Raw genomic sequence first — 27,137 nt, 5'->3', positions numbered from 1 at the left:
CAGCATCAGGGTCTTTTCAAATGAGTCAGCTCTTCGCATCAGGTCACCAAAGTACTGGAGTTTCAGCTTCAGCATCAGTCCTTCCAATGAATATTCAGGATTGATTTCCTTTATGATGGACTGGTTAGATCTTCTAGCAGTCCAAGGGACTCTCAAGAGTCTTCTCCAACACCAAAGTTCAAAAGCATCAATTCTTTGGTGCTCAGCTTTCTTTGTAGTCCAACTCTCACATCCATACATGACCACTGGAAAAACCATATTCTTGACTAGACGGACCTTTGTTGGCAAAGTAATGTCTCTGCTTTTCAATATGCTGTCTAGGTTGGTCATAACTTTCCTTCCAAGGAGTGAGCGTCTTTTTATTTCATGGCTGCAATCACCATTTGCAGTGATTTTGGAGCCCAGAAAAATAAAGTCAGCCCCTGTTTCCACTGTTTCCCCATCTATTTGCCATGAAATGATGGGACTGGATGCCATGATCTTAGTTTTCTGAATGTTGAACTTTAAGCCAACTTTTTCACTCTCTTTCACTTTCATCAAGAGGCTCTTTAGTTCTTCTTCACTTTCTGCCATAAGGGTGGTGTCATCTGCATATCTGAGGTTATTGATATTTCTCCCGGCAATCTTGATTCAAGCTTGTGCTTCCTCCAGCCCAGCATTTCTCATGATGTAATTTGCATAGAAGTTAAATAAGCAGGGTGACAATATACAGCCTTGACATACTCCTTTTCCTATTTGGAACCAGACTGTTGTTCCATGTCCCGTTCTAACTGTTGCTTCCTGACCTGCATAGAAGTTTCCCAAGAGGCAAGTCAAGTGGTCTGGTATTCCCATCTCTTTCAGAATTTTCCAGTTTGTTGTGATCCACACAGTCAAAGGCTTTGGCATAGTCAATAAAGCAGAAATAGATGTTTTTCTGGAACTCTCTTGCTTTTTCGATGATCCTGCAGATGTTGGCAATTTGATCTCTGGCTCCTCTGCCTTTTCTAAAACCAGCTTGAACATCTGGAAGTTCACAGTTCACGTATTACTGAAGCCTGGAGAATTTTGAGCATTACTTTACTAGCGTGTGAGATGAGTGCAGTTGTGCGGTAGTTTGAGCATTCTTTGGCATTGCCTTTCTTTGGGATTGGAATGAAAGCTAACCTTTTCCAGTCCTGTGACCACTGCTGAGTTTTCCATATTTGCTGACATATTGAGTGCAGCACTTTCACAGCATCATCTTTCAGGATTTGCAATAGCTCAACTGGAATTCCATCACCTCCACTAGCTTCGTTTGTAGTAATGCTTCCTAAGGCCCACTTGACTTCACATTCCAGGATGTCTGGCTCTAGGTGAGTGATCACACCATCATGATTATCTGGGTCGTGAAGATCTTTTTTTGCACAGTTCTTCTATGTATTCTTGCCACCTCTTCTTAATATCTTCTGCTTCTGTTAGGTCCATACTATTTCTATCCTTTATTGAGCCCATCTTTGCATGAAATCTTCCTTGGTATCTCTAATTTTCTTGAAGAGATCTCTAGTCTTTCCCATTCTATTGTTTTCCTCTATTTCTTTGCATTGATTTCTGAGGAAGGCTTTCTTATCTGTCTTTGCTATTTTTCATTCAAATGGGTATATCTTTCCTTTTCTCTCTTGGTTTTCGCTTATTTTATTTTCACAGCTATTTGGAAGGCCTCCTCAGACAGCCATTTTTGCTTTTTTGCATTTCTTCTTCTTAGGGATGGTCTTGATCCCTGTCTCCTATACAGTGTCACAAACTTCCGTCCATTGTTCATCAGGCACTCTATCAGATCTAGTCCCTTAAATCTATTTCTCACTTCCACTGTACAGTTGTAAGGGATTTGATTTAGGTTATACCTGAATGGTCTAGTGGTTTTCCCTACTTTATTGAATTTAAATCTGAATTTGGCAATGAGGAGTTTATGATCTGAGCCACAGTCAGCTCCCAGTCCTGTTTTTGCTGACTGTATAGAGCTTCTCCATCTTTGGTTGCAAAAAATATAATCAGTCTGATTTCGGTGTTGACCATCTGGTGATGTCCATGTGTAGAGTATTCTCTTGCATTGATATAAGCATCAGCAAAATACTCATATTGGATTTCTGTTCCTAGTTTGGCATGAGACTAGGAACAGGAAAGATTAAAAGGATAATATGAGAAGCTAGTACTTGAGGTGACTGCCAGCAAGTTCCCTCTTGAAAGCAGTAGGTAGGTAATCAGGAAAAAGTGAATTAATAGCTTCTCTAGAGAAACTGACATAAAGAATGGCAGCATTAAGATGGACCCTAGAGCTAAGATTCCTATGAAGGAATAAGCCATGCAAGTAGGAAAATAGATAAAAACCAAAGAGAGAACTAAGTAGGATAAAACGTTTTTCCTAGGTAATTTTTTTAAAACCCCATCTTTGTACAGGCATAGCCCTTTAAACTTTATAAAGTGCTAGAAGTAAATGCTTTTCTTTCAGAAATGAAAACCTAGATGTGTATTAGAAGAAACACTTTTCTCATAAAAAAAATGCATCTATGGCTAGGGTCCCTGAGGCGGCCATTGCCACTGTCCCTTCTCTGAGGAGGAAGTGCTCTGGAAAGATGTGTGAAAAGATGAGGAGGAGCTGGATGGGGATGAACCAGGAGCCAGGTAATGCCACGTCGGGGGGACCATGGAGTCTGACAGAGATGACCCCCAAGAGGCTCCAGCCCAAGGCAGGAGCCACTTTTCATCACTCATTCTCTCTGTGGCTCCAATAAAGTACAGGCTCTGCAGAACAGCCTTGTGAGTTGAGGCCACCTCCTTCCCGATCCAGGCTTTTCCTGTTGTTTTCCACACTGAAGAGATGCTTCTAACCTCATCATAGCTGTCAGGAGGGCTGTCAGGAGGAATGCCTGTAGCTCTACCTTCACTTCCTGGAAAGGTCTAGATGGTTCCTGCGATAGCTGAGGTGTCTTGGTGGGAAAATATTTGAAATTCAGTACTGTTTGGATTGCTGATTCCTGAGATAAAATAAAATACTTTCATTTTAAATGATGACACCTTGATTTCTCTAAACCTGGTGAGGAAAATTCTCTCAGCTTTATCTCATGCAGGGACTCCCAAGCTCATCTGTGCCCACCATGATGTTCTGACTTATACCTCCTGTCCTCACTCCGATGACAGAGTGTGGCATGCAGACACATCTTCCAGCTCTGGCCATCCACTCCTTTCCCGGCATTGTTAAGCCAGAAGATGTAGGGTAGGAGCAGGTACCAGTGGGAGAGATGTCCCCTGCCCCTGATGACTCTTTGGTTTTTATTTTAGAATGGAGATGCTGAGGAGAGACATGCACACATTAAGAAACAGACCAGATACATTACAGCTGTAGCATAAATCAGCCGCTATGAATGGAGAGGGCGAGGGCCCACAGCAAACACCAGCTGGGACTGTGGGTGACAGAGCAGGTGCTCATTTCCTGTGTGCAAGTTGGCAGTTAGACCTCTGTTGCCTGTGTTAAAAAAAAAAAAAAGCACTCACTTTTTGTCTTTAAATATTAAAATGATTCAAACTGGAAGAAAAAATGAAGATATCTGTATGTTTAACAGTCAAGGTCAAGACCAGGAAAGATTCCCCATCCCTCTGTCCAGCATCACCAGCATCATTACCCAGCTTAACTATCACACATAGAAAGGAATATACTTGATATCCAAATACCCACCACCAGGAATTAACAGATTTTAGTGTTTTGCCATGTGTTCTTCAGAGCATTTTTTTTTTAAAGTTTATTTATTTATTTATTTATTTTGGCTCATTGAGACTTCGTTGCTTCATACAGACTTTCTGTAGTTGTGGCGGGCTTCTCATCGTGGTGGCTTCTCTTGTTGCAGAGCACAGACTCTAGTCACTCAGGCCTCAGTAGTTGCTGCACAGGCTCAGTCACAGCTCATCGGCTCTAGAGCATGGACTCAGGAGTTGTGGAGCACAGGGTTAGTTGCTCTGTGGTACGTGGAATCTTCCTGGACCCAGGGATCAAACCCATGTCTCCTGTCTCAGCAGGTGGATTCTTTATCACTGTACCACCAATTGTTCTTTTTTTATGTTTCAGCTAAAGCTCCAGCTCTATACCATCTCTTTCCCACGTGGTCCCAGAATTAGCCACTATTTTGCAACTGTTGTTTATTATTCCTATTTCTATTTTCTACTTTTATTACATAGGTTTAGGTCTAGATTCAGTACTAGGATCCCACTTTTTGGGCTTCCCTGGTGGCTCAGATGGTAAAGAATCCACCTGCAATACAGGAGACCTGGGTTTGATACCCAGGTTGGGAAGATCCCCTGAAGGAGGGCATGGCAACCCACTCCAGTATTCTTGCCTGGAGAATCCCCATGGACAGAGGAGCCTGGCAGGTCGCAAAGAGTCAGACACGACTGAGAGACTTGGCTTAGCGCAGTATACAGTTCCTAGTCTCTTACAATATTTTTTACATTCAGTATTGTTTTGAGGTTGATCTGTAACTATATATATAAGTCTAGTTCATTCATTTTAATTTCTGTGTGGTTTTAAAGTATGGAAGTAAAGCTGTCTGCAGTTTGTTTATCCATTCTACTGCTGATGGATGTTAGGTTGTTTTCACTTCTTGGACCACTCTTTAATAAACTCCCTGTCTAAAATTTTGTTTGAATTCACAGACTTTCAAGGAAAAAAATGCAATCACATTCAAGTAAAAAAACAACTTCTTTGCATATTTTTTTGTGTATGTGTGAGAAAGAGCAATATGAAAAGTTGAGGTCTTTTCATTTTAAAAAATTACTGGAATTTTTTTCCAGTAAAACTAACACTTTTCCAGTAAACAACTCAAAAGCACGATCTATAGTGTGGTTTATTTTATGACCAGAAAGAGAGTCATAAGAACTTTCGGTTTCTAAATTACACATTTCTCAATTGTTTTAGGTTTTTTTCAACAAGCCAACATTGCTCTGATAATCCAAAGTCAAAACCACTTCAATTTTCTAATGTTGTTCATTTGTTTACTTTCATATATATATATATATATATATATATATACATATATACATATATATGTATACATACATCAAATCTGGGCCCACAGTAGTGAAAGTGCAGAGCCCTAACCATTCTACTGCCGGGGAATTCTCTAACTATCATATTTGTAATGCAGATATTGTGTTGTTCAAACACAGTAGGCTCTTAATTGAATACAATCTCCTATTTGGTAGGATTTATTCTTGAGCTCTGAGATAAAGGCCCAAACTAATTATACCCAAGATATTAGGAGAGGGAGTGATACCCAGCCTCACTTTTATTTGACTTGTGTATTGTGTGGTCATTTCACGTCCCATTGGAGATTGTGACCCATGAAATGGCCTCCACCTATCTCATTAAACCAATTAGACTTGAGGAATGGAGAAGGCAATGGCAAGCCACTCCAGTACTATTGCCTAGAAAATCCCATGGATGGAGCAGCCTGGTTGGCTGTAGTCCGTGGGGTCGCTAAGGGTCGGACACGACTGAGCGACTTCACTTTCACTTTTCACTTTCACACATTGGAGAAGGAAATGGCAACCCACTCCAGTGTTCTTGCCTGGAGAATCCCAGGGACGGGGGAGCCTGGTGGGCTTCCGTCTATGGGGTCGCACAGAGTCGGACACGACTGAAGTGACTTAGCAGTAGCAGACTTGAGGAAGCTGGATTTTATCCTGTAAACTTTACAGTGTAAAGAATATTTTCTTAATAAAAGGGAATAACCTGAGTGTTCTAAGAAAACTTGAATGTTCTAAGAAGTTTTTCTTAGAAAACTTGAATGTTTTAATGAATACTTGAGAATATTCTTAAACTTTTCTGTAATGCACTTAACGTGCTTTTGAAAACTAATAATAATGTTTATACGTGCTAAGCTCAGACTATAAAGAGAACAGTGTTTTGAAGGAATGGATGCGGTTGCCATTTTCTAATTCATTTAAATAAATATTTAAAAACACATGTAGTAAAGGTAGATATAAGTGTGCTGTGTTCATGCTACTTTGACAAGAGTATTATTTCAAGGGACCTGGAGTAACTTGAGAGAAAAGAAATTCAGGAAGATGACTCCTAGAGTTTTATGAAGTCCTGGGAGTTTCTCCCAGTTGTACATGCATATACCTGACCCTAAAGAGCATACCACAGACTTTGAGAATTGCACTAAGACGTAGACCTTCACCCAGGTCCCACAGTGGTCACTGGGTGGCACATATATGCAGTAGATCTGAATAGTATCACAAAGACTTTGAAAAGGGAACCGATGTTGAAAATACAATTCACAGTAGATGGGTCAGAACTTGTGACCTGAACCAAACTAGGTCAGTTGCTTGCTAAAATAAAAATATCAGTATTTTCCATAGGATTTAAATAAGATCCAGAGTCTTATAATATTCAAATGTCGAGGATACAATCCAAACTTACATGGCATATGAAGAGTCAGGAAATCTCAATTCGCATGGGAAAAGGCAATCAATAGACATCAATGATGACACAGATGTTGGAATTATTAGAAAAAAGCCACTATTATAAAAATGTCTTGAGGGGAACTTCCCTGGGGTCCAGTGGTTAAGACTCCCACTTCCAATGCAGGTTGGAACTTCAGGCTTTCCCTAAGGTCCCACATCCAGTTACACTGGAAGAGAGTTGTTGGCATTAGATGTGTAACAAGGACTCTTGTTACAGGGGGCAGGGGGGCAGCATGACCTTGTATAAAATGACCGCTTCTGTAGCAAACCTGTGAATAAGGGTGGAGAACACTTTCTACAAATTGGTTCAGAAAATATGTAGAATAAAGCAGTAACAAGGTTTTGAGGTTTTCGCTCAAAGTACCTGCTAATTTTTGTTCTTGGCACACATTTCTCTAGAGCTTCTAACAAAGTATTCGAAAATATTTTCTAGGTTTGATGACTTTATAAAATCCTCTTATTGTGTATATTTTGACATGGGTTAAGTGAAGTTTTTCAGTTTTCTCTAAAATATTGAAATCAATCGTGTTATAATCAGTACTGCATGGTATTTGTGCAGAATGCTATTCCTTCCTTCTCCCATTTCCACAGAAGGGAAGGAACTTCCATTCCCCATAAGGATATAGTTTCTCTTTCCTCTCCCATTTCCCCAAGCAAACAGTGACCTATCTGATGGCTAAGAAGTGGAGAATAAGCTCTGAGACCTCCCTCTTCTGAAGTGGCCAGTCCTCCAGACCTACTCTCAGCTCCCGCATCTCCACAAGGGAGAGCTGGAGATACCCAGCCATGCCAGTGGCTGGGTAAGTAGATTCCATTCAAGGAGGATGTCTGGGAAGTGCTTCTGGCTTACATCCAAACCACCATCTCTCTCTTATTCAGCTTTTCCAGTAATGAAGCTAATTTTGATCTCCAGCTATCTGACTCCTATGTTTGTTTTTCCATTCGCAAAACTTAGTATGTAGTTGTTCCCTCAGAGAAAATTGTTCTTCTTTCATGGAGTAATATTACCATCTTGTAGCCTTCTGTGATTTGTATAAACCATCTCATATTTTTCATATTCAAATTGGTCATCCTGTCCTATGTGGTTTTAGGATTTCATTTCATGCTTAGGAGGGTCATCTATATCTCCATGTTATAAAATGATTTTCATAGATGAATCTAAATAGATAGGGTGTGTGCTTAATAGATACTTAAACTTATTAACATTTTGATAGCCTGAATTGTACATTAAAATCAACAGGCTCCAGGACTTCCTTGGTGGTCCAGTGGTTAAGAATCCACCTGCCAATGCAGGGGCAGGTTTGACCCCTGGTCTGGGAACTAAGATCCCACATGTTACCAAGCAACTAAGCCTGTGAGCCACAAGTACTGAGTCCACATGCTCTAGATAGAGCCCATGCTCTGCAACAAGAGAAGCCACCTCAATAAGAAGCCTGCTCACTGCAACTAGAGAAAGCCCACGTGCAGCGACAAGAGCCCATGCCACAGCAAAGACCCAGAGAAGCCAAAAATAATAAATAAATAAAATAATTTTTAAAAAATCCATTGGCTCCTGCCTTAGAGGATTTGAAATTTCTTTGCCTTTAAAAGAAAAAATTCTGTTTCATTCCAATGGCCTAGTCCTCCCTGTATGTTTATTCACACACACACACCCCTTAAATTTTTTTGATGTCAGAAATATCCTTAGTTTCTATGAAGACATATACAGCACCTGCCTTTTTGTTAAAATACTTTTTATTGTCATATATTTCATAGATCATATATTATATGGCATCAAGCAATTTTAAACATGTTCTTTCTGTACTGGACCTTTCTGTCTCAGTCAAGAATTAGCTAATTAGCTATTAATGAAACTGTACCTCATGCGACGAGTTGACTCACTGGAAAAGACTCTGATGCTGGGAAAGGTTGGGGGCGGGAGGAGAAGGGGACGACAGAGAATGAGATGGCTGGATGGCATCACCGACTCTGTGGACATGAGTTTGAGTGAACTCCGGGAGTTGGTGATGGACAGGGAGACCTGGCGTGCTGTGATTCATAGGGTCGCGGAGAGTCGGACACGACTGAGCAACTGAACTGAACTGCATCAAGGTTTCCAACTGGGTAAACAGCTGTGCATTTTCCCCTCCTCTCTGCACACCATCCTCTGACGTGCCCTGATACTGGCCAAGCCTTGGTAGCAACCCCAAAAAAAAAAAAATACTATATTCCATAATAACTGTCACAGTCTTTGTGCCCAACCCTTATTTTGGTAAATGTACCAAGACACATTTAGTCCACAATACCACCAAATGTCTAGGACCTAGCATAGCATCGGACACCAGTGCTTAATAAGTATTCATTTAATGAATATATGAATGAATGAATTCACAACAGAGTTCTTTTACATTTTATGTGCTCCTATGACATTGAAAATATAGCTTGTTTCATTAAATGGGAGTTATAGCATTTGTCCGGAACATATTCATAGACCCATAATTATGGTAATATTCTCACTTCCTTAGTTCTATTCGTAGTTTTATACACTTTGGACACCTCAACTTTCATGGACCCAGTAGTACGTTATTCCCCTTCTTATTTCTCATCATGAACTCAAAGGGATTAAGATGAATTGAGTACCAATTAGGAAAAATTCTATTTTGGGGGTTGAATCCAGCTCCACCTCTATTGACTTTCTTTTAAAAAAATTATTACTAACTGTTATCATTTATTTTGGCAAGTGCTGGGTCTTTTTGCTGCACAGGCTTCTTTAGTTACAGGGCTCAGGCTTAATTGTAGCTTGTGGGATCTTAATTCCCTGACCAGCGATGGAACCCAGGCCCATGGGTGCCTGGAGTCTTAGCCACTAGCCCACCAGGAAAGTCCCCTCCATTGACTTCCTAATGTTCTCTGAGTTGCTTGTTCCTTTGATGTTTCTGCTTCTGGATAGAGCATCTTCTCTCCAAGTGGTCTGTCCTTGCCTCTCCTAACTGGAAACTTCCACTGCTCAGTGTCCACCCAGCATGGAAGCAGCTCACCTCCACGCGTCTCAATTCCGCCTCTCTCTTCTGTCATTCCTGTCCTTGAGAGCCCCTGGTGAGCACTGTCCAGGTCCACTTAGTCCTCTGACTGACCCCCTTTGGCAGTAATAGTAGATGCTGTTGGTGTCCATCTGAGACCATCTGCAGCTGCAGTAGACGCTTGCCAACATGCTAATGTGTCCCACCCCAAGTGCCTGTGTCTCGTCTCTCTGGTTCTCAAATCTGATTCTTCTTCATTTTCATGTTTTCTGAAATCAACTATTTACGAAGTCTTTGCTCCCATGAATGTATTTTGTTGTGTGTGTTTGCTGTTTTTTCAGCAATGATTCTCACATGGGGCAGTGGAGAAAGTAAAAACGTATTGAGGCTACATTTCCACCCTAGGTGCTGTGTGTGTGTGTGTGTGTGTGTGTGTGTGTGTGTGTGTAAATCAGTTCTTTCTTTTCTTTTTTTGGCCACACTGCACAGCATATGAGATCTTAGTTCCCCAACCAAGTATCAAGCCAGCACCCCCAGCATTGGAAGCATAGAGTCTTAACCACTGGGAAGTCTCAGCTCTTTCTTTTTCTATAATTTAAAAAAAAAATGCCTAAAGTTAGAAATATGTATATCAAACAGCACAGAAAACAATTCAGACTCCTAATCTCATTTTCAAGAAGCAACAATTATTGCTAACTTTCTAATGTATTCTTCCAGAAATATTCCAAGTATAAAATGCACAAGTATCTAATATGGATTCCTTTTTTTACCTAAAAGAGAGCATAACTTACAGTTTAAATTTCACCATATATATCATCCGTTCCGTTCCGTTCAATCGCTCAGTTGTGTCCGACTCTTTGCGACCCCGTGGACTGTAGCCTACCAGGCTTCTCCGTCCATGGGATTCTCCAGGCAAGAATACTGGAGTGGGTTACCATTTCCTTCTCCAGGGGATCTTCCCGACCCAGGGATCGAACCCGGGTCTCCCACATTGGAGGCAGATGCTTTAACCTCTGAGCCATAGAGCTACTTTACTTTTTTCCCCATAACAATGTTCTATTTGGAAATGCCATAACTTACCTAACCTATCCCTTTTGGGCATTTGGGTTGTTTAACTCATTTGCTATCACAAACAGCTCTGCCTTGAACATCCTTGTTGTTGTTCAGTTGCTAAGTCGTGTCCAACTCTTTCCGACCCCATGGACTGCAGCACGCCAGGCCTCCCTGTCCATCACCAACTCCTGGAGCTTGCTTAAACTCATGTCCATTGAGTCGGTGATGCTATCCAACCATCTCATCCTCTGTTGTCCCCTTCTCCTCCTGCCCTCAATCTTTCCCAGCATCAGGGTCTTTTCTAATGAGTCAGCTCTTTATATCAGGTGTCCAAAGTATTGGAGCTTCAGCTTCAGCATCAATCCTTCCAATGAATATTCAGGATTGATTTCCTTTAGGATTGACTGGTTTAATCTCCATCCTATCTCCATACATATTTTTGTACAAGTACACTTTTCTTAACACTTAAGATAACCAATATCTCACCTTTTGATAATTAGTGGGTAAAAAAGAATATTCTATTTCAATTTGCATGTCTTATATCTTAAGTTGTGTGTTTTTATATGTTTATCAAACTATTGATATTTCTTTGATTTTTTTGCCCATTTTCTTACTGATGTGTAAGATAAAAAAAAATTTTTATGTTAAGATTAGCTGTTGATCTTCCCTAGTGGTCCAGTGGTTAACAATCCTCCTGCCAACACAGGGGACATGGGTTCGATCCCTGGTCTGAAAAGATTCCACATGTTGTGGGGGAGGGGGCAGCTAAGCCAGTGCACCACAGTGAAGAGCAGCCCCTACTTGCTGCAACTACTAGAAAGCCTGCTCGCAGCAACGAAGACCCAGTGCAGCCAACAATAAATAAGTAAATAGATCATATTTTAAAAAGATTAGCCTTATAATCATAGTCTTACGAATATGTTGTCTTTTGCCTTTTTATCCCAACAGTCTTTTCATCCCAAATTTAAAACTTTGTATACTTTCTAATTTATTATTTCCTCTCTGGCTTCTGGGTTTTGTGTCATACTTAGAAAAGCCTTCCTCAGTTCAGTTCAGTTCAGTTCAGTCGCTCAGTTGTGTCCGACTCTCCGCGACCCCATGAATCACAGCACGCCAGGCCTCCCTGTCCATTGCCAACTCCCGGAGTTCACTCAAACTCATGTCCACAGAGTCGGTGATGCCATCCAGCCATCTCATTCTCCGTCGTCCCCTTCTCCTCCCGCCCCCAACCTTTCCCAGCATCATAGTCTTTTCCAGTGAGTCAACTCATCGCATGAGTTGGCCAAAATATTGCAGTTTCAGCTTTAGCATCAGTCCTTCCAATGAACACTCAGGATCGATCTCCCTTAGAATGGACTGGTTGGATCTCCTTGCGGTACAAGGGACTCTCAAGAGTCTTCTCCAGCACCACAGTTCAAATGCATCAATTCTTCGGCGATCAGCTTTCTTTACAGTCCAACTCTTACATCCATACATGACCACGGGAAAAACCATAGCCTTGACTAGACGGACCTTGGTTGGGAAAGTAATGTCTCTGCTTTTTAATATACTATCTAGGTTGATCGTAACTTTCCTTCCAAGGAGTAAGCATCTTTTAATTTCATGGCTGCAATCTGCATCTGCAGTGATTTTGGAGCCCCAAAAAATAAAGTCTGACACTGTTTCCACTGTTTTTCCATCTATTTCCCATGAAGTCATGGGACCAGATGCCATGATCTTTGTTTTCTGAATGTTGAGCTTCAAGCCAGCCTTTTCACTCTCCTCTTTTACTTTCATCTAGAGGCTTTTGAGTTCCTCTTCACTTTCTGCCATAAGGGTGGTGTCATCTGCATATCTGAGATTATTGATATTTCTCCCAGCAATCTTGATTCCAGCTTGTGCTTCTTCCAGCCCAGTGTTCCTCATGATGTACTCTGCATATAAGTTAAATAAGCAGGGTGACAATATACAGCCTTGACGCACTCCCTTTCCTATTTGGAACCAGTCTGTTGTTCCATGTAAAGTTCTGACTGTTGCTTCCTGACCTGCATACAGGTTTCTCAAGAGGCAGGTCAGGTGGTCTGGGATTCCCATCTCTTTCAGAATTTTCCACAGTTTATTGTGATCCACACAGTCAAAGGCTTTGGCATAGTCAATGAAGCAGAAATAGATGTTTTTCTGGAACTCTCTTGCTTTCTCCATGATCCAGCGGATGTTGGCAATTTGATCTCTGATGCCTCTGCCTTTTCTAAAACCTGCTTGAACATCTGGGAGTTCACGGTTCACATATTGCTGAAGCCTGGCTTGGAGAATTTGGAGCATGACTTTACTAGCGTGTGAGATGAGTGCAATTGTGCGGTAGTTTGAGCATTCTTTGGCATTCCCTTTCTTTGGGATTGGAATGAAGACTGACCTTTTCCAGTCCTGTGGCCACTGCTGAGTTTTCCAAATTTGCTGGCATATTGAGTGCAGCACTTTCACAGCATGATTTTTCAAGATTTGAAATAGCTCAACTGGAATTCCATCACCACCACTAGCTTTGTTTCTAGTGATGCTTTCTAAGACCCACTTGACTTCACATTCCAAGATGTCTGGCTCTAGGTCAGTGATCACGTTATCGTGACTATCTTGGTCGTGAAGATCTTTTTTGTACAGTTCTTCTGTGTATTCTTGCCACCTCTTCTTAATATCTTCTGCTTCTATTAGGTCCATACCATTCCTGTCCTTTATCGAGCCCATCTTTGCATGAAATGTTCCCTTGGAATCTCTAATTTTCTTGAAGAGATCTCTTGTTTTTCCTATTCTGTTGTTTTCCTCTATTTCTTTACATTGATCACTGAGGAAGGCTTTCTTATCTCTCCTTGCTATTCTTTGGAACTCTGCATTCAGATGCTTCTATCTTTCCTTTTCTCCTTTGCTTTTCGCTTCTCTTCTTTTCACAGCTATTTGTAAGGCCTCCTCAGACAGCCATTTTGCTTTTTTGCATTTCTTTTCCATGGGGATGGTCTTCGTCCCTGTCTCCTGTACAATGTCACGAACCTCCGTCCATGCTGTACTTGGATGCAATCTTAAAAATGACAGAATGATTTCTGTTCATTTCCAAGGCAAACCATTCAATATTACAGTAATCCAGGCCTATGCCCCAACCAGTAACACTGAAGAAGCCGAAGTTGAACAGTTCTATGAAGACCTACAAGACCTTTTAGAACTAACACCCAAAAAAGATGTCCTTTTCATTATAGGGACTGGAATGCAAAAGTAGGAAGTCAAGAAACACCTGGAGTAACAGGCACATTTGGCCTTGGAGCACGGAATGAAGCAGGGCAAAGGCTAATAGAGTTTTGTCAAGAGAACTCACTGGTCATAACAAACACCCTCTTCCAACAACACAAGAGAAGACTCTACACATGGACATCACCAGATGGTCAACACCGAAATCAGATTGATTATATTCTTTGCAGCCAAAGATGGAGAAGCTGTATACAGTTAGCAAAAACAAGACCAGGAGCTGACTGTGGCTCAGATCATGAACTGCTTATTGCCAAATTCAGACTGAAATTGAAGAAAGTAGGGAAAACCACTAGACCATTCAGGTATGACCTAAATCAAATCCCTTATGATTATACAGTGGAAGTGAGGAATAGATTTAAGGGACTAGATCTGATCGATAGAGTGCCTGATGAACAAAGCCTTCCTCACTACGAAATTATTTTATGAAACTCCTTGATAATTTCTTCGGGTGTTTTCCCAGATTCTTTGTTACATTTAAGAGTCCACTCTATCTAGAAATTATTTCAGCATAGCCATCAACTCTGAGGTTTGTCTTTTCTAATCTTGCCTTTTTGATCAATGACCCAGCTTCCTGGGAGCTGCAGAAAAATCCAGATTTTCCAGACCCTTGGAGCTGTGACAGAACCTGGCTGATGGACAGATGGCTGGTGTCGTGACCTAGAGCCCCCAGCTCCTCTCCTGCTTACTGAGTCCTGGGCCCAGACTCCAGCAGGGAACCTGGGCAGACCACTCTCACTGGAGCCTGTGAGCTCCAGGGGGCCCCACAGTGACCTGGCTGCCCATTTGACTGTAGCATGGGCTGTAACACTTCCTCTGTAAACTCAGCTTGGCTCCCCTCCTCTCTTCCCTCCCATTCCATCTGTGCACAGCCCTGCCAGCTCTCCTCTGAGGACCTTTGCATCATGCAGCAGCAGGTGGGCTCTTGAGAACAGCTTCACTGAGCCATGGTCTGCTCGGCTGCCCCTGTGCTACTCCTGGCCATGATTCTCCCTCTGGTGGAGCCGGCAGCTGCCCGAGCATCCCAGCTTGTGAGTAAGCCTGGGCGAGGACCATGAGAAGGTCTGCAGCGATGACAGTAGGGGCCTCTGGGTGTGAGAGGCAGCACGGTGTAGGGTGAATGGATGGGTGGATGGCAGAGGGCTGGAGGGAGAGGAAGTCATGCTTTTTTATTTTTTTAATATTTATTTGTTTGCCTGAGCCAGGTCTTAGTTGCGGCATGTGGGATCCAGCTCCCTGACCAGGGATCGAACCCAAGTTCCCAGAACTGGGAGCACAGAGTCTTAACTACTGGACCACCAGGGAAGCCCCTGTAACATATTTTTTTAAAGAGGATGGTTTTTTATGAGAAAGTTCGGCCTGATTTTTCAGAGTGTGAGGATAGCTTTTGTTTCTTTATTTGAATTCCTGTGAACACCAGTGATGCCTGTTGCACTTTAGGTAAAGGCTCTTCCAGTCAAGCTTGCCACTTGAAAATAAAAACTTGCTAAATTTGGGAACCATTGGCATAGAGGAAGAGAGAATCTGAGGAAAGTCAGCAGTGTCTAGTCTGGCACTTTATGATTTGTGTGTTCTCCCAGGTGGATATCTATCTGTCTCTCAGTTCAGTTCAGTTCAGTCGCTCAGTCGTGTCCGACTCTCCGCGACCCCATGAATCACAGCACGCCAGGCCTCCCTGTCCATCACCAACTCCCGGAGTACACTCAAACTCATGTCCACAGAGTCGGTGATGCCATCCAGCCATCTCATTCTCCGTCGTCCCCTTCTCCTCCTGCCCCCAACCTTTCCCAGCATCAGAGTCTTTTCCAGTGAGTCAACTCGTCGCATGAGGTGGCCAAAGTATTGCAGTTTCAGCTTTAGCATCAGTCCCTCCAATGAACACCCAGGATTGATCTCCTTTAGAATGGACTGGTTGGATCTCCTTGCAGTATAAGGGACTCTCAAGAGTCTTCTCCAACACCACAGTTCAAAAGCATCGATTCTTCGGCGATCAGCTTTCTTCACAGTCCAACTCTCACATCCATACATGACCACGGGAAAAACCATTGCCTTGACTAGACAGACCTTGGTTGGCAAAGTAATGTCTCTGCTTTTTAATATACTATCAAGGTTGGTCATAACTTTCCTTCCAAGGAGCAAGCGTCTTTTAATTTCATGGCTGCAATCAGCATCTGCAGTGATTTTGGAGCCCAAAAAAACTGTCTCTAGCCACATACTAATCTAGAGCATATCTGTTTTTAGACTGACCTCCTCACACACATGCAATTTTGAGAGATGGAGGTGTGGGTGAGGAAATATTTACACACACCAGAGACCTAGGAATTGCTTCTGCTCACCCTCAATGCAATTGCTATGGAGGGAATAATCCCCAAGGTTCCCTGATAGCTCAGTTGGTAAAGAATCCACCTGCAATGCAGGAGACCCCAGTTCGATTCCTGGGCACAGAAGATCCTCTGGAGAAGGAATAGGCTACCCACGCCCCTCCAGTATTCTTGGGCTTCCCTGGTGGCAATGCGGGAGACCTGGGTTCAATCCCTGGGTTGGGAAGATCCCCTGGAGAAGGGAAAGGCTACCCACTCCAGTATTCTGGCCTGAAGAATTCTATGGACTGTATAGTCCTTGGGCCAGCAATGTCAGACACAACTGAGTGACTTTCTGGGTACCAGGCAGCTCCACCCAGCCCTCCTCACTGGAGCTCCAGACCCAGTCATTTCAATCAGCCTAGAGGCCCAGGGATGGGCTTCCCAGGTGGCACTAGTGGTAAAGAACCCTCCTGCCAAAGCAGGAACATAGGAGGTGTGGGTTCTATCCCTCTGTCAGGAAGATCCTCTGGAGGAGGGCACAGCAAACCACTCCAGTATTCTTGCCTGGAGAATCCCCATGGACAGAGGAGCCTGGAGGGCTATAGTCCATGGGGTCACAAAAAATCGTGGAGGGACTTAGCGCACACACACACACTCACAGACCCAGGGATGGGTGCATTCAGGAAGGAATTAAGCAAAGCTTGTTGACTCTCCAGGGTGTGCCTGGTTCCTGGGTTCAGGTGGGCCTTGCCGGCCTGGGAGGGATCCCTGGGGCTGCAGTCAGGCACCTCCTACCAGAAGCTGGCTTTCCCCTCCTGCTCTGCCTGCTTGATTCCAGTCAACAAGAGGAGCTTCCGAGAGACCATGTCACAGCAGATTAGCCAGGCTGCACCCCCTAGCGGCTTAGAGAATAAGGTGTCCCCGGAGAAAGACAGGGTTCAGGTCTCCTCAGAGTCTCCCTGTGCTCTGTTCCAGGGACAGAGTCAGGCTCGAGGGGGATCAGGGCCACAACTGGACCCCGAAAGTGGAGCAGGTGGTGAGTGGACGAATGGGAGGGCGGGGAGCAGGGAAGGAGGCAGAAAGAAGGATCTGAGAGAGGCAGCGCCGAGGGGGTGGGCGGTGCGGGTCAAAGAGAGACCGGGTCTGGCACTGGTCACAGGCATGAAGGCAGCTCTCTAGCTGTGAGGTCTTGACAAAACCTTTTTCCTCCTGGGGAGTCTCACCTATGTAAGGGGGGTTGTTGGGAGGGCGACATGAAGCAGCGTGTGTGATGGGTGAGCAGAGACCACCTTCCTGGGTCCTGTCTGCGTGGACCTGTCTGCATGGACCTGTCTGCATGGACTGTGGGAGAAGGAAGGTGGGACGTCTTCAGGTTCCTGGAGGGAACAGCTAGTGTCGGGTCCGCAGCAGCCGCTCCTTTCCCTCCAGCTCTCCCCTCTCCTGCAGAACTGGTCCTGGTCTCCATCTACGTCCAGCTGGACTTCTCCGATGAGCCCTGGCCGGCAGCACTCTCCCGGCCACTGGCTGTCCCGGCTGCCTCGGCTTCCTCAGCCCCAGTGACTCTCACTGGCCTCAACCTCACAACAGGTGGGGAAGAACCTCTCCTGACCCCCGGCCTTTCAATGGCTCTTAGATGCTCAGGTGGGGCTCAGGGTGCGAGGAGCCCAGCCCTCCCGCAGCGCCCAGGTCTGAGATACTGCAGGGAGCCCCTCCCTATTTCTTAGAGGGTCTGCGTGCCCAGCTTCTTCCCCACCTCCCTTCGGACAGACCTTGCCTTCCTACTCCATGTCCCCATCTTCTAAACTTTGGCAGAGGCCCAAGGGGTAGATGATGCCGAGCCAGGGCTTCTCCGCTCCCACCTCAGATGCCTTTGCCCAGCATGCTCTGCTGCTTTGAACCCTGGCTGGGAAAACAGTGACTTTGGGATCATTCCAGAAACCCAGCCCTAGGGCCTCGCAGCCAGCAGGCATCAGGCTTTCCCAGACACCCTGCTTACTTGTCCTTTCCCTTCCTTCTGTCACAGAGTGCAGTGTCACCCACGATGGGTGCAGCTACTGTGCTTGCCTCTCTGGGTACCAGTGGAACGCCAGCATCTGCAACCATCACCAGCCCTGTCCAACCCCCATCAAGCACCGGCCGTGTGGCTGTCTTGTCCTGAGCCCTACTGAAGCCGGGTACTGCCAGCTGCTGCCACCTGGTGAGGAGGGCTGGGAACTTGGAAACCGATAACCCTGAGTGAACAAAACCGTCTCTGTGTTTTCTCCTCTCTGACGGCTGTATCTCTGCCAGCTGGTCCAAGCCCAGCGGCTCCTCTGGGTGAGATAAAATGCCAGGTATCACAGCAGATCACAGGCCCCGCGCTTGGGACAGGAATAGTGAGACTAACCAACAACAGGGCTCTGGAGACAGGTGGACAAGGAAAGTTTCCTTTCTAGTGGAGGGGGAAGTCCTAGGTCAAAAAGCTTCCCTGTGTGGTTCCTACTGACAGATAGGGTCTTCTAGGCTGGACTGCAGCAGCCACACTCCTCCAGGGACAAAACAGGACAATTAGTGTTGGGTGGGGAAGGAGTGAAGATAGATGGGCTTCTGAAAATGGGGGAGGAGGGCGAGGCTCCAGGGCCACAAGTTCCTGCTCTGGGGGTCCTGTCTCCTGCAGTCCCTGCGACCCTGAGCCTTGACTCCTGGCTGCAAATGCCTGGCGACACGCTGAACCTGACCCTCCTCATGAACCAGGAGACCACCAACCTGAACTGGTTCCTGTGGCCCACAGGAAGCCCCAGCCCCATCCTCCTGCGGGAAGGGACCTGTGTGTCCTTGACCTCCAGCCGGGGCCGGACTGTCCTCAGCATCGTCAACATCTCCCATAGATGGGCAGGTAGCCTGCCTGTCGCTCCCTCCTCCTCTCCTGCCTTCTCGCTCCTCCCCTTCTTTCTTCCCTCCTCTTCCTCTGCTCCCCTCTGTCTCCTCCTCCTCCCTCTCTTCTTCCTTCTTGTCTTTCCTCCTTTTCGTTTTCCTTCTGTCCATTTATTCATTCTGGGGAAACAAAGGCTAAGAGGCCCATGGATGTGAAGAATTTTGATGAGAAAACGCTGAAAGTGTGGTCTCAATTTCAACTGAGGATAGATGTCGAAATGGCAGCGGGTGGTGCGGGAAGAGCATCTCCTGGAGACAGGGAGGTTCATCTTAGGATGCACAGCAACAGGCTCGTGACAAAGCGTCAGGGTCTCCTCTTCCTCCTAGCAGTCCTTGAGTGCACAGGGATCTTTCCAGTTGGGATTTAGCTCAGGCTGGATGGAGAGGGCAGACCTAGGGAGTGGCTGGGGAGGCAGGAGGGCCCTGCAGTACCGGTGGGGGCTGAGCGGCTGGGAGGTGCAGCAGGCATGTGTCTGCAGGTGAGTACATGTGCCGCTTCGAGGCCCAGGGATTCAGGTGGGAGCTGCACCAGGTGGTGAGGGTGCCCCTGCAGGCAACAGATGTGACTGGGCTCCCAGACCAGCTCTCCATCTCCTGCACCACCTCCCCTGGCTTCCAGCTGAGCTGCTGCATCCCCAGCACACATCTGGGCTACACGGCTTCCTGGAGCCCCAGAGAGGGCGGCCAAGGTATGGAAAGGGGCTAACTGTCTCAGGGGTCCAGGGAGAAGGGGCAGCTAGTCGCCTCCAGGCAGCTGGGGCTCCAGCTCCCAGGAAACAGGCTGCAGTTCAACCTGGGAGTTCCAGGTCCAAGTCCAATACTGTTTTTACCCCAGTTCTATTCAACAATAACCACATGTGTGTAGACAACTTTCACATCATGCTTTCATCCACATGATCTCCTGGAACCCACCCAATGCTACTGTGCAAGCTTTCTCTGATGATGGTCCCATTTTACATATGAGCCCACTGTGGCTTCAGGACCTGGAGCTTGTAAGACACCCCCGACACACCACCAGGGTCTCCTGGCCCCAAATCTCAGCTCAGCCTGCAGTAGTCTGCTGCCCACATACCACTCAGCTTTTCTCCACTGTTTCATCTGCTTCTGAAATTGCTAGAAAGACCCGGAGGGGTGTAGGCGTGTCCCTGGCCTGGAGACCATTCCCTTCTCATGTCCCCCTCAGCCTCCGTATTCAACACGCCGGACTCCCAGTGCTTCATGCTGGCTGTTCAGCACTGCCCTGCAGCCAACACCACATACATTTGTGAGCTGCAGAGCCTGGGTCTGAGCCCTCTCAGGGTCACCGTCTCTGTCTCCATCATCCAGGGTACGTGGTGCCTGGGATCTGGCCGGCTGTCCTCTCACTGCCCACCCTGGGAGCTCCCCCTGGGTGTCTCCCTGAGCTGGGCAACACAACCAGACTCCAAAGCCTGCAGGGGTTTCTGCTCAAGGAAAGGCTTGGGCTTGAATGCACTGCTAAGCCCTCCCTGGTGTCATTTTCAGATGGAGACACCACCTGTCCTGAGGACTCTTCAACTGTTGCCTGGAACATCACCAAGGCTGGCCACGTGGCACAGGCCCCGTGTCCCGGGGACAGGACGGGGATGGTAAAGAGGCCCTGTGGGACTGATGGGGTCTGGGGACCCATCCACAGCAGCTGCACAGACACGGGACTCCTGGCTCTGCTCCTCAGAGCCCAGGTAAAGCTTCTGACCCTGCTGCCCACATGCCCCATCCTCCATGATCTATCCCTTCCTCACTCAGGACCCAGCTTTAGAGTCCTTTCCCCCCAAGGCCCAGCAGGAAGTTATTCAGCTTCTCTGAACTGGAGCCCTGGCAGAGCCAGGAAGTAGGTGTTAAAACCGTACTACCCAGTGTTGGTGTAGTCCCAAACCTTCGTGCCCTCAGGTATCTGCTCTACAAACCTTGGTGTGAATTCCTCCCACGTGGCTCGTTCCCCTCTCTGCTTCCTGCTCTCCTGGGATGGGGTGTGGGGAGAAAGAAAGGAGGTGCTGGGTCGGGAAGCAGGTGTCCCCTCCTCCTTGAGAGCTCCCCCATGCCCCTCCTGCTGTCTTATCTGTCTCAAGCTGCTACAGGCAGGCCAGGGCTGGCCTGAGGAAGAGGCATCACAGATCCTGGCTCAGCTGCAGGAACAGGTAGATGCAGTGACCTCCCCCTCTGACTTACTGGCCCTAGTGGGCACCATGACAGTCCTGGCCAAGGTGGTGGCAGACACCGGAACACAGCTCAACTGCAGCACCCTGGAGGTGAGATCTCTGAATCACGGCAGGGGTCAGCTGGGTCGTATGGGCAGGAAGCTCTTCCCCCAGGCATTTCTGTCCCTCTGATGTCACCATGGGCTGTCAGATGGCAGACCTTTCTAGAGTCCAAGTGTCTGCTCTCCTGGTCCCTTTCTCCTCCTGCATACACCAAGGTCATGGAGTGTGGAGAAGGCCTGATGCTGGGAACACATAGAAGGCTGGGGAAAACAGGAAGGGATGTGGAGACAGGAGTTCAGAGGCGTTCATGTGTGTGCAGACATGCGGACTTGATCCGAATCCCCCCAGGCCCACACACAAGGTACCTGCATGAAGATACTCAAACGCACTTGGCTTTGCGGGACCTACCTAAACCAGCTTGCGGTATAGGCACCAGGCGGTGACCCCTAAGCTGCAGCCAAAGGCATGATCAGGGACAGTGACCCGGCACACTCTTCATATCTGGAACGTGCATCACTTGTGGCTACAGACATGCAGGTGGTCCTCTACTTCAGAGCGTGTGCCCTCTACCACTGGGCACCATTCCTAGCTTTACAGACCTGGAGGGGCCCCCTTAGGACATTAGAGGCCCCAAGGGATGGGGTGTTCCTCAGGAGCCACATATTGAAAGCACCCCAGCAGTTGGCTGAACAACCCCCCACCCTTCCCGTTTAGAAAGGCTCTCTTCACAGGCCCGTCTTTCTCTCCCTCTTTCTCCCCATCCTTGGGTCCTGAGCTAGACTTGGAAGGATGGGTTTGGGGTCTGTGGTTCCCAGCGCCCCAGCTCAATGCTGTGGGCTCTGGCAGCCAGGCCTCGTCTCTCTATTGGGTGCTGCAGGCTGTCCTGAAAACCACAGACAAGGTCCTTGGCATGAACTCCAGCTCTCTGTGGACCCGAGCCCAGAGGCAGACGCCCTCGGTGGGCTCCAGTCTCCTGCTGGCAGTGGAGACCCTGGCACGCAGCCTGTGCACCCAGGACCAGCCCTTCTCCTTCGTCTTGCCCAACGTGCAGCTGCAGAGCCAGCTTCTCGAGCCCACATTTCCAGCCAACTACAGAGTCTCCTTCCCTACTCAGCCCCCACTGCAGGCATGGATTCCCAGGCACTCACTGCTACCCCTGCGCCATAACGGAACCAACATCAGTATTACTAGCCTGGTGCTGCAGAAACTGGACCACCTTCTGCCCTCAAACTACGGGCAAGGGCTGGGGGACTCCCTCTATGCCACTCCTGGTCTGGTCCTCGCCATCTCCATCATGGCAGGTGGCCAGGTCTTCAAGCAGGGAGAGGTCATCATGGACTTTGGGGACACAGATGGCAGTCCCCACTGTGTCTTCTGGGACCACGATCTCTTCCAGGGCAAGGGAGGCTGGTCTGATGCAGGGTGCCAGGTGCAGGCAGCCAGTGCCAGCCCCACCACTCAGTGTATCTGCCGGCACCTCACTGCCTTCTCCATCCTCATGTCGGGACACATGGTTCCAAACAACCCCACCCTGGAGCTGCTGAGTCAGGTGGGCTTGGGAGCCTCCATTCTAGCACTGCTCACGTGCCTGGGCGTGTACAGGCTGGTGTGGAGGTTTGTGGTGCGGAGCAAGGTCGCCTACTTACGCCACTCAGCCCTGCTCAACATGGTCCTCTGCCTGCTGGCCGCAAACACCTGCTTCCTAGGAGCGCCACTCCTCCCTGCGGGGCCCCACAGCCCGCTCTGCCTGGCTGCTGCCTTTCTCTGTCACTTCCTCTACCTGGCCACCTTCTTCTGGATGCTGGCTCAGGCCCTGCTGTTGGCCCACCAGCTTCTCTTTGTCTTCCGTCAGCTGTCCAAGCCCCGAGTGCTCTCCCTCATGGTGCTTCTTGGCTACCTGTGCCCGATGGGTTTAGCAGGCATCACCCTAGGCCTCTACTTACCCCGAGGGCAGTACCTGAGGGAGGGGGCATGCTGGCTGGACGAGAAGGGAGGCGCACTCTACACCTTCGTGGGTCCAGTGCTGGCCATCGTGGGCGTGAATGGGCTGGTACTCACCATGGCTGTGCTGAAGCTGCTGAGACCCTCACTGTCAGAGGGACCCCGGGTGGAGAAGCGCCAAGCCCTCATGGGCGTGACCAAAGCTCTGCTCGTTCTTACGCCTATCTTCGGCCTCACCTGGGGGCTGGGTCTGGCCACTCTGCTAGAGGAAGTCTCCATAGTCCCTCACTACCTCTTCACAGTTCTCAACGCCTCCCAGGTGGGTGACACGGTGGCAGCCATGCTCTTTGCCCTGTTAGACAGCCTAGGTCACTGCAAGTCCCTTCTCAAGGAGGTATCACGGTGGAGGAGAAAAACACAAGCGCAGGAATTTTAAAAGGCATAAGTCTGTATCCCAGTCCCTCCACGGACTGCTGGGTAACTCTGGACAGACTTCTTTGAGCTTTGGTTCTCTTATCTGTAAAATATCTGGAATTGCTATTGAAGTCAGGGAATTGCCAGTACCCTATCTTTCAATATTCATCTTCCTCATAATAGTAAGAAAAGCATCTGAAATGGATCCTATGCATCAAGTGATGTTAATGCTCAGAACTGAGATGGGAAGCCTCAGGATGGGAATTAGGCAAAAGGACAGGTTGAAGGAAGAGGAAAGGCAAAGAGTTGATTTCAGTTGATTCCTTCCTCCTTGATTAATGGATCCCCATATCCCTCTTTTCAGGGTGTCTTCATCTTACTGTTTGGTTGCCTCATGGACAAGAAGGTGAGTCTGCTCGTCTCCCCATGCCTGACTTGCACAGGAAGGCCATGCATAACAGCATTCACCTCTCCTGCAGGTCCAAGAGGCTTTACACAAACACTTCTGCTGCAGCCAACCCCCCAGATCCACCATCTCCTTGGTGAGTTGCTGGCTTCAAGTTTCACTTTGACCTCTGAGAGCAGGGCAGAAGTAGATGTTCCATAGCTTTTGGAAGAGACAGACATAGCTAGAATCCAAGAGAAGACTGGGGATTTAGAGCCAGCTCTCCAACAGCAGAGAAAGCAGCCCAGGCAGAGGACAGATTCAGGTTCCGGGGCTCCTGATTGTATCCTGGACTCCTGGCAACTCTGGATTGTCCCTTGTTCCCCTCTCTGAAAATCTGCCTCCAGTTGGCATTTGAAAAGTAGGATAGGTACGCATGGGGGTCACTGCAGCTGGGAGCAAAGTTCCTAGGATTTCTGCTGCCCAGGCAGGAAGGCAAGTGAAAATGTAGAAATGGATACAATCCATCAAAGGAGAGATGGCAATAATAATAATCGCTCTGCAATTGGGCCTTTCCACCCCTTCAGGCTTCCCTGGTGGCTCAGATGGTAAAGCATCTGCCTGGAATGTGAGAGACCTAGGTTTGATCCCTGGGTTGGGAAGATCCCCTGGAGAAGGTAATGGCAACCCACTCCAGTACCTTTGCCTGGAAAATCCCATGGACAGAGGAGGTTGGTAGGCTACAGTCCATGGGGCTGCAAAGAGTTGGACATGACTGAGTGACTTCATTTCACCCCTTCCTAGGCCACAAATGAAACCTACATCTCAGAACACAGCAAAGGAAGAAGTAAAGATGCCAGGTGAAAATGAAGCATTCTTAGGGGCAGCGCGCATAGCATGTTGTGAGGCTGAGTGCATAAAGGGCTTTCCAGCAAAGCTCTAAAAGGAAAACTCCTCTTCGTATACCTGTCCCAACCCAATGGTGGAAAACAGACTTCTTCAAGTGGACATTTCTAGATAGGCTGAAGAAGGTGGAGGCCTCAGATGTGGATAGCATCTCCGATTGCTTTCCCAGAAAGGTGGAGGAGGTGTCACCACCACCAACCCTTGACTCAGTTCACTCTGAAAATTCCTTTTTATCAAAATTTTAATCATCCCTGAAAAACCATTGTTTTGAAGGAACTGCTGTTGGTGGGCCTGGAGTGCAGAGGGGAAGGGGGCCTGCAGAGGCTTCAGGGAGAGCTCCTTGGTGGGGAAGACAGAAACTCTGAGTAACCCACAGGCGGAGCTGGTGTTCCTTCAAGGAGGCCAAGGGTATGTCCTTGAATCCAGGGATGGGTCCTGGCCAACGACCTGAACCCTTCCCCGCTCCCGGAGCTCAGCCCGTGGGAAAGGCAGTCCTCTGTTTCCCATTAGTCACACTCATTTCTGTCATCTGTCTCCACCCCTAAACTATCCAAGCAAGAAAAGCATGAAAAACTCGCTGAAGCCACCTAATGAATAAGCCTGCCTTTGCTGTAAAAATGATCATTTAAAAAGTTCAAAGTGATTACAAGCAAAACTATCTCAACCAGGTTTTTAACTAATCAACAGTTTATGTTACAAACATATTTGATAAAAATGGTTTTATTTGAACTATTCAGTGATTTCTTGTCTAATTATCTCTTCCCTATAGTTACAAAGAAAGGATGGCTTAATTGAAAGGAACTCTGATCTTCCAAACATTGGAGGCAAAGGACAGAATTTGGTTTGTTTCTTTTCAAAATATAGGAAAAAGTGAAGTTAATAGGTCTCTCTTTAAGCTTTATAAAACACATTACTATAATATGTAAGTTTCATACATATCTATATATATAAAAAGTCATTGATAGAAGCACATTCATAAGCAGGAGGTATAAAATTTAAAAGTAGAGAGAAAGGAAACACAGACTGCCAAGAATTAAGGAGAAAAGATGACAAACACTGACATTTTAAAAATGACAGGATCAAGCTAAGACTAGATATAGAGAAGAAATATTTAAGAAAAGCCTTTAGAGGACACCAAGGCATCTAGCTGAATTAATTTATGGAATCTTCAAGAGGATGATGGCAGGACTCTGAAAATTTTTTAAACCAAATAAAAAAAATCTGACGTTTGTTAATTTAAAAATTCATGGATTTTCTTTTTCTTTTTTGGTTGCACCACGCAGCTTACTGGATCTTAGTATACCCTAGCCAGGGATTGAACCTGCACCCTTGGCAGGGAAAGTGCAGAGTCCTGAACACTGGACTTCCATGGAACTCCCTCATTAATATTTTTATAAAGTGAAGTTAAGGTGTTTTCTTTAGAAATAAAAAGTGATATGCTGGCCACATGCCATTGAAAATATTTTCTTACATACACTGTACCTCCACTTAATGATTTGTGTGCAAATTTTAACTGCTTATAAATCAGCCCAAATACTTTAAATGGTTTCAATCATTCTTTTAAATAGAAGATACCAACTCACCAGGACAACTGCAATGTCTCTGTGCCTTGTCTACAGGAGGCAGCAGTACTGGAATTAGTGGGAGCTTTGCCTTTCTGGTGTCCCTGACAACAGAATCATGTCTCGATTCCACTTTTACAGTCTTAACTTTTTTAATTATAATTTTTTAAAATTCAAGTAATATAGAATAGAAGCAGCAGATTCCTTTTCTGAGCATGCTTCTGAAGATACATGTGTTCTCGTCTTCCTTCTCAAATGATTACACACACTCAAGGCACGCTCCGCTAATAGCACACTTTAGAATGGATAAATGAAATGACACTAAGCCTTTGTTTACTTGGATCTCATCATTTAAAAAAAAAAAGTGGAATAAAAAGAATGCTCTGGAGGTAAATCCAAGAAGGCGAGATTTAGCAGCAATTATATTTCTAATAAGAAGGCTTAAATAAGAAAACAAGTGGACAAATAAATGTGCAAAGGATGTGTATTCTATGTTTATACCCTTAAAAAAGAGGCACTTGGTGAAACCAATTAAGATATATCCATCCCAAGGAATGCTATGTGGTCACTAAAAATGATGACCCACAGCTACACCTACCAAAATGAAACAATATTTAGGCTACATATCTAAGTAATATAAAAGGGTTCCAGAACACTATACTAGGCAATTATGTTCCATATATCCATATAAATATGTA

The 27,137-nt window shown here is 46.4% G+C and overlaps 1 protein-coding gene across 2 annotated transcripts; it reads left to right on the top strand.

Moving 5' to 3' along the window:
• The first annotated feature begins 1,294 nt into the window (after positions 1–1,294).
• On the top strand, positions 1,295–25,535 carry ADGRF3 (adhesion G protein-coupled receptor F3). 2 transcript variants are annotated; one of them, XM_088841234.1, is made up of 14 exons: positions 1,295–1,334; positions 14,669–14,827; positions 17,075–17,135; positions 17,546–17,686; positions 18,123–18,296; positions 18,756–18,974; positions 19,492–19,701; positions 20,196–20,339; positions 20,516–20,712; positions 21,100–21,279; positions 22,109–23,491; positions 23,951–23,992; positions 24,066–24,128; positions 24,776–25,535. In XM_088841234.1, the coding sequence occupies exons 2-14, from the start codon at positions 14,744–14,746 to the stop codon at positions 24,833–24,835; spliced, it is 2,958 nt and encodes a 985-aa protein (XP_088697360.1). In that variant the 5' UTR covers positions 1,295–1,334; positions 14,669–14,743; the 3' UTR covers positions 24,836–25,535. The 2 variants fall into 2 exon arrangements, with proteins under 2 accessions (XP_088697360.1, XP_088697361.1); XM_088841235.1 differs by lacking the exon at positions 1,295–1,334 and having other exon boundaries at positions 14,374–14,827.
• The last annotated feature ends 1,602 nt before the right edge of the window (positions 25,536–27,137 follow it).

The sequence above is a fragment of the Moschus berezovskii genome, chromosome 11, assembly GCF_049115385.1.
Source record: "Moschus berezovskii isolate FMDL1 chromosome 11, NW_MosBer_1.0, whole genome shotgun sequence".
In the NCBI taxonomy this organism is placed as follows: domain Eukaryota; kingdom Metazoa; phylum Chordata; class Mammalia; order Artiodactyla; family Moschidae; genus Moschus; species Moschus berezovskii.
This window is presented reverse-complemented; position numbering and strand designations above follow the sequence as displayed.

What these genes read in the sequence shown, in the direction of transcription:
- ADGRF3 (XM_088841234.1), top strand. Translation starts at nt 14,744, where the DNA reads ATGGTCTGCTCGGCTGCCCCTGTGCTACTCCTGGCCATGATTCTCCCT. An exon ending in CTGCCAGCTGCTGCCACCTG is followed by an intron (nt 18,297 to 18,755) that starts GTGAGGAGGGCT and finishes TGTCTCCTGCAG; the next exon opens with TCCCTGCGACCCTGAGCCTT. An exon ending in TCAACTGCAGCACCCTGGAG is followed by an intron (nt 21,280 to 22,108) that starts GTGAGATCTCTG and finishes TGGGTGCTGCAG; the next exon opens with GCTGTCCTGAAAACCACAGA.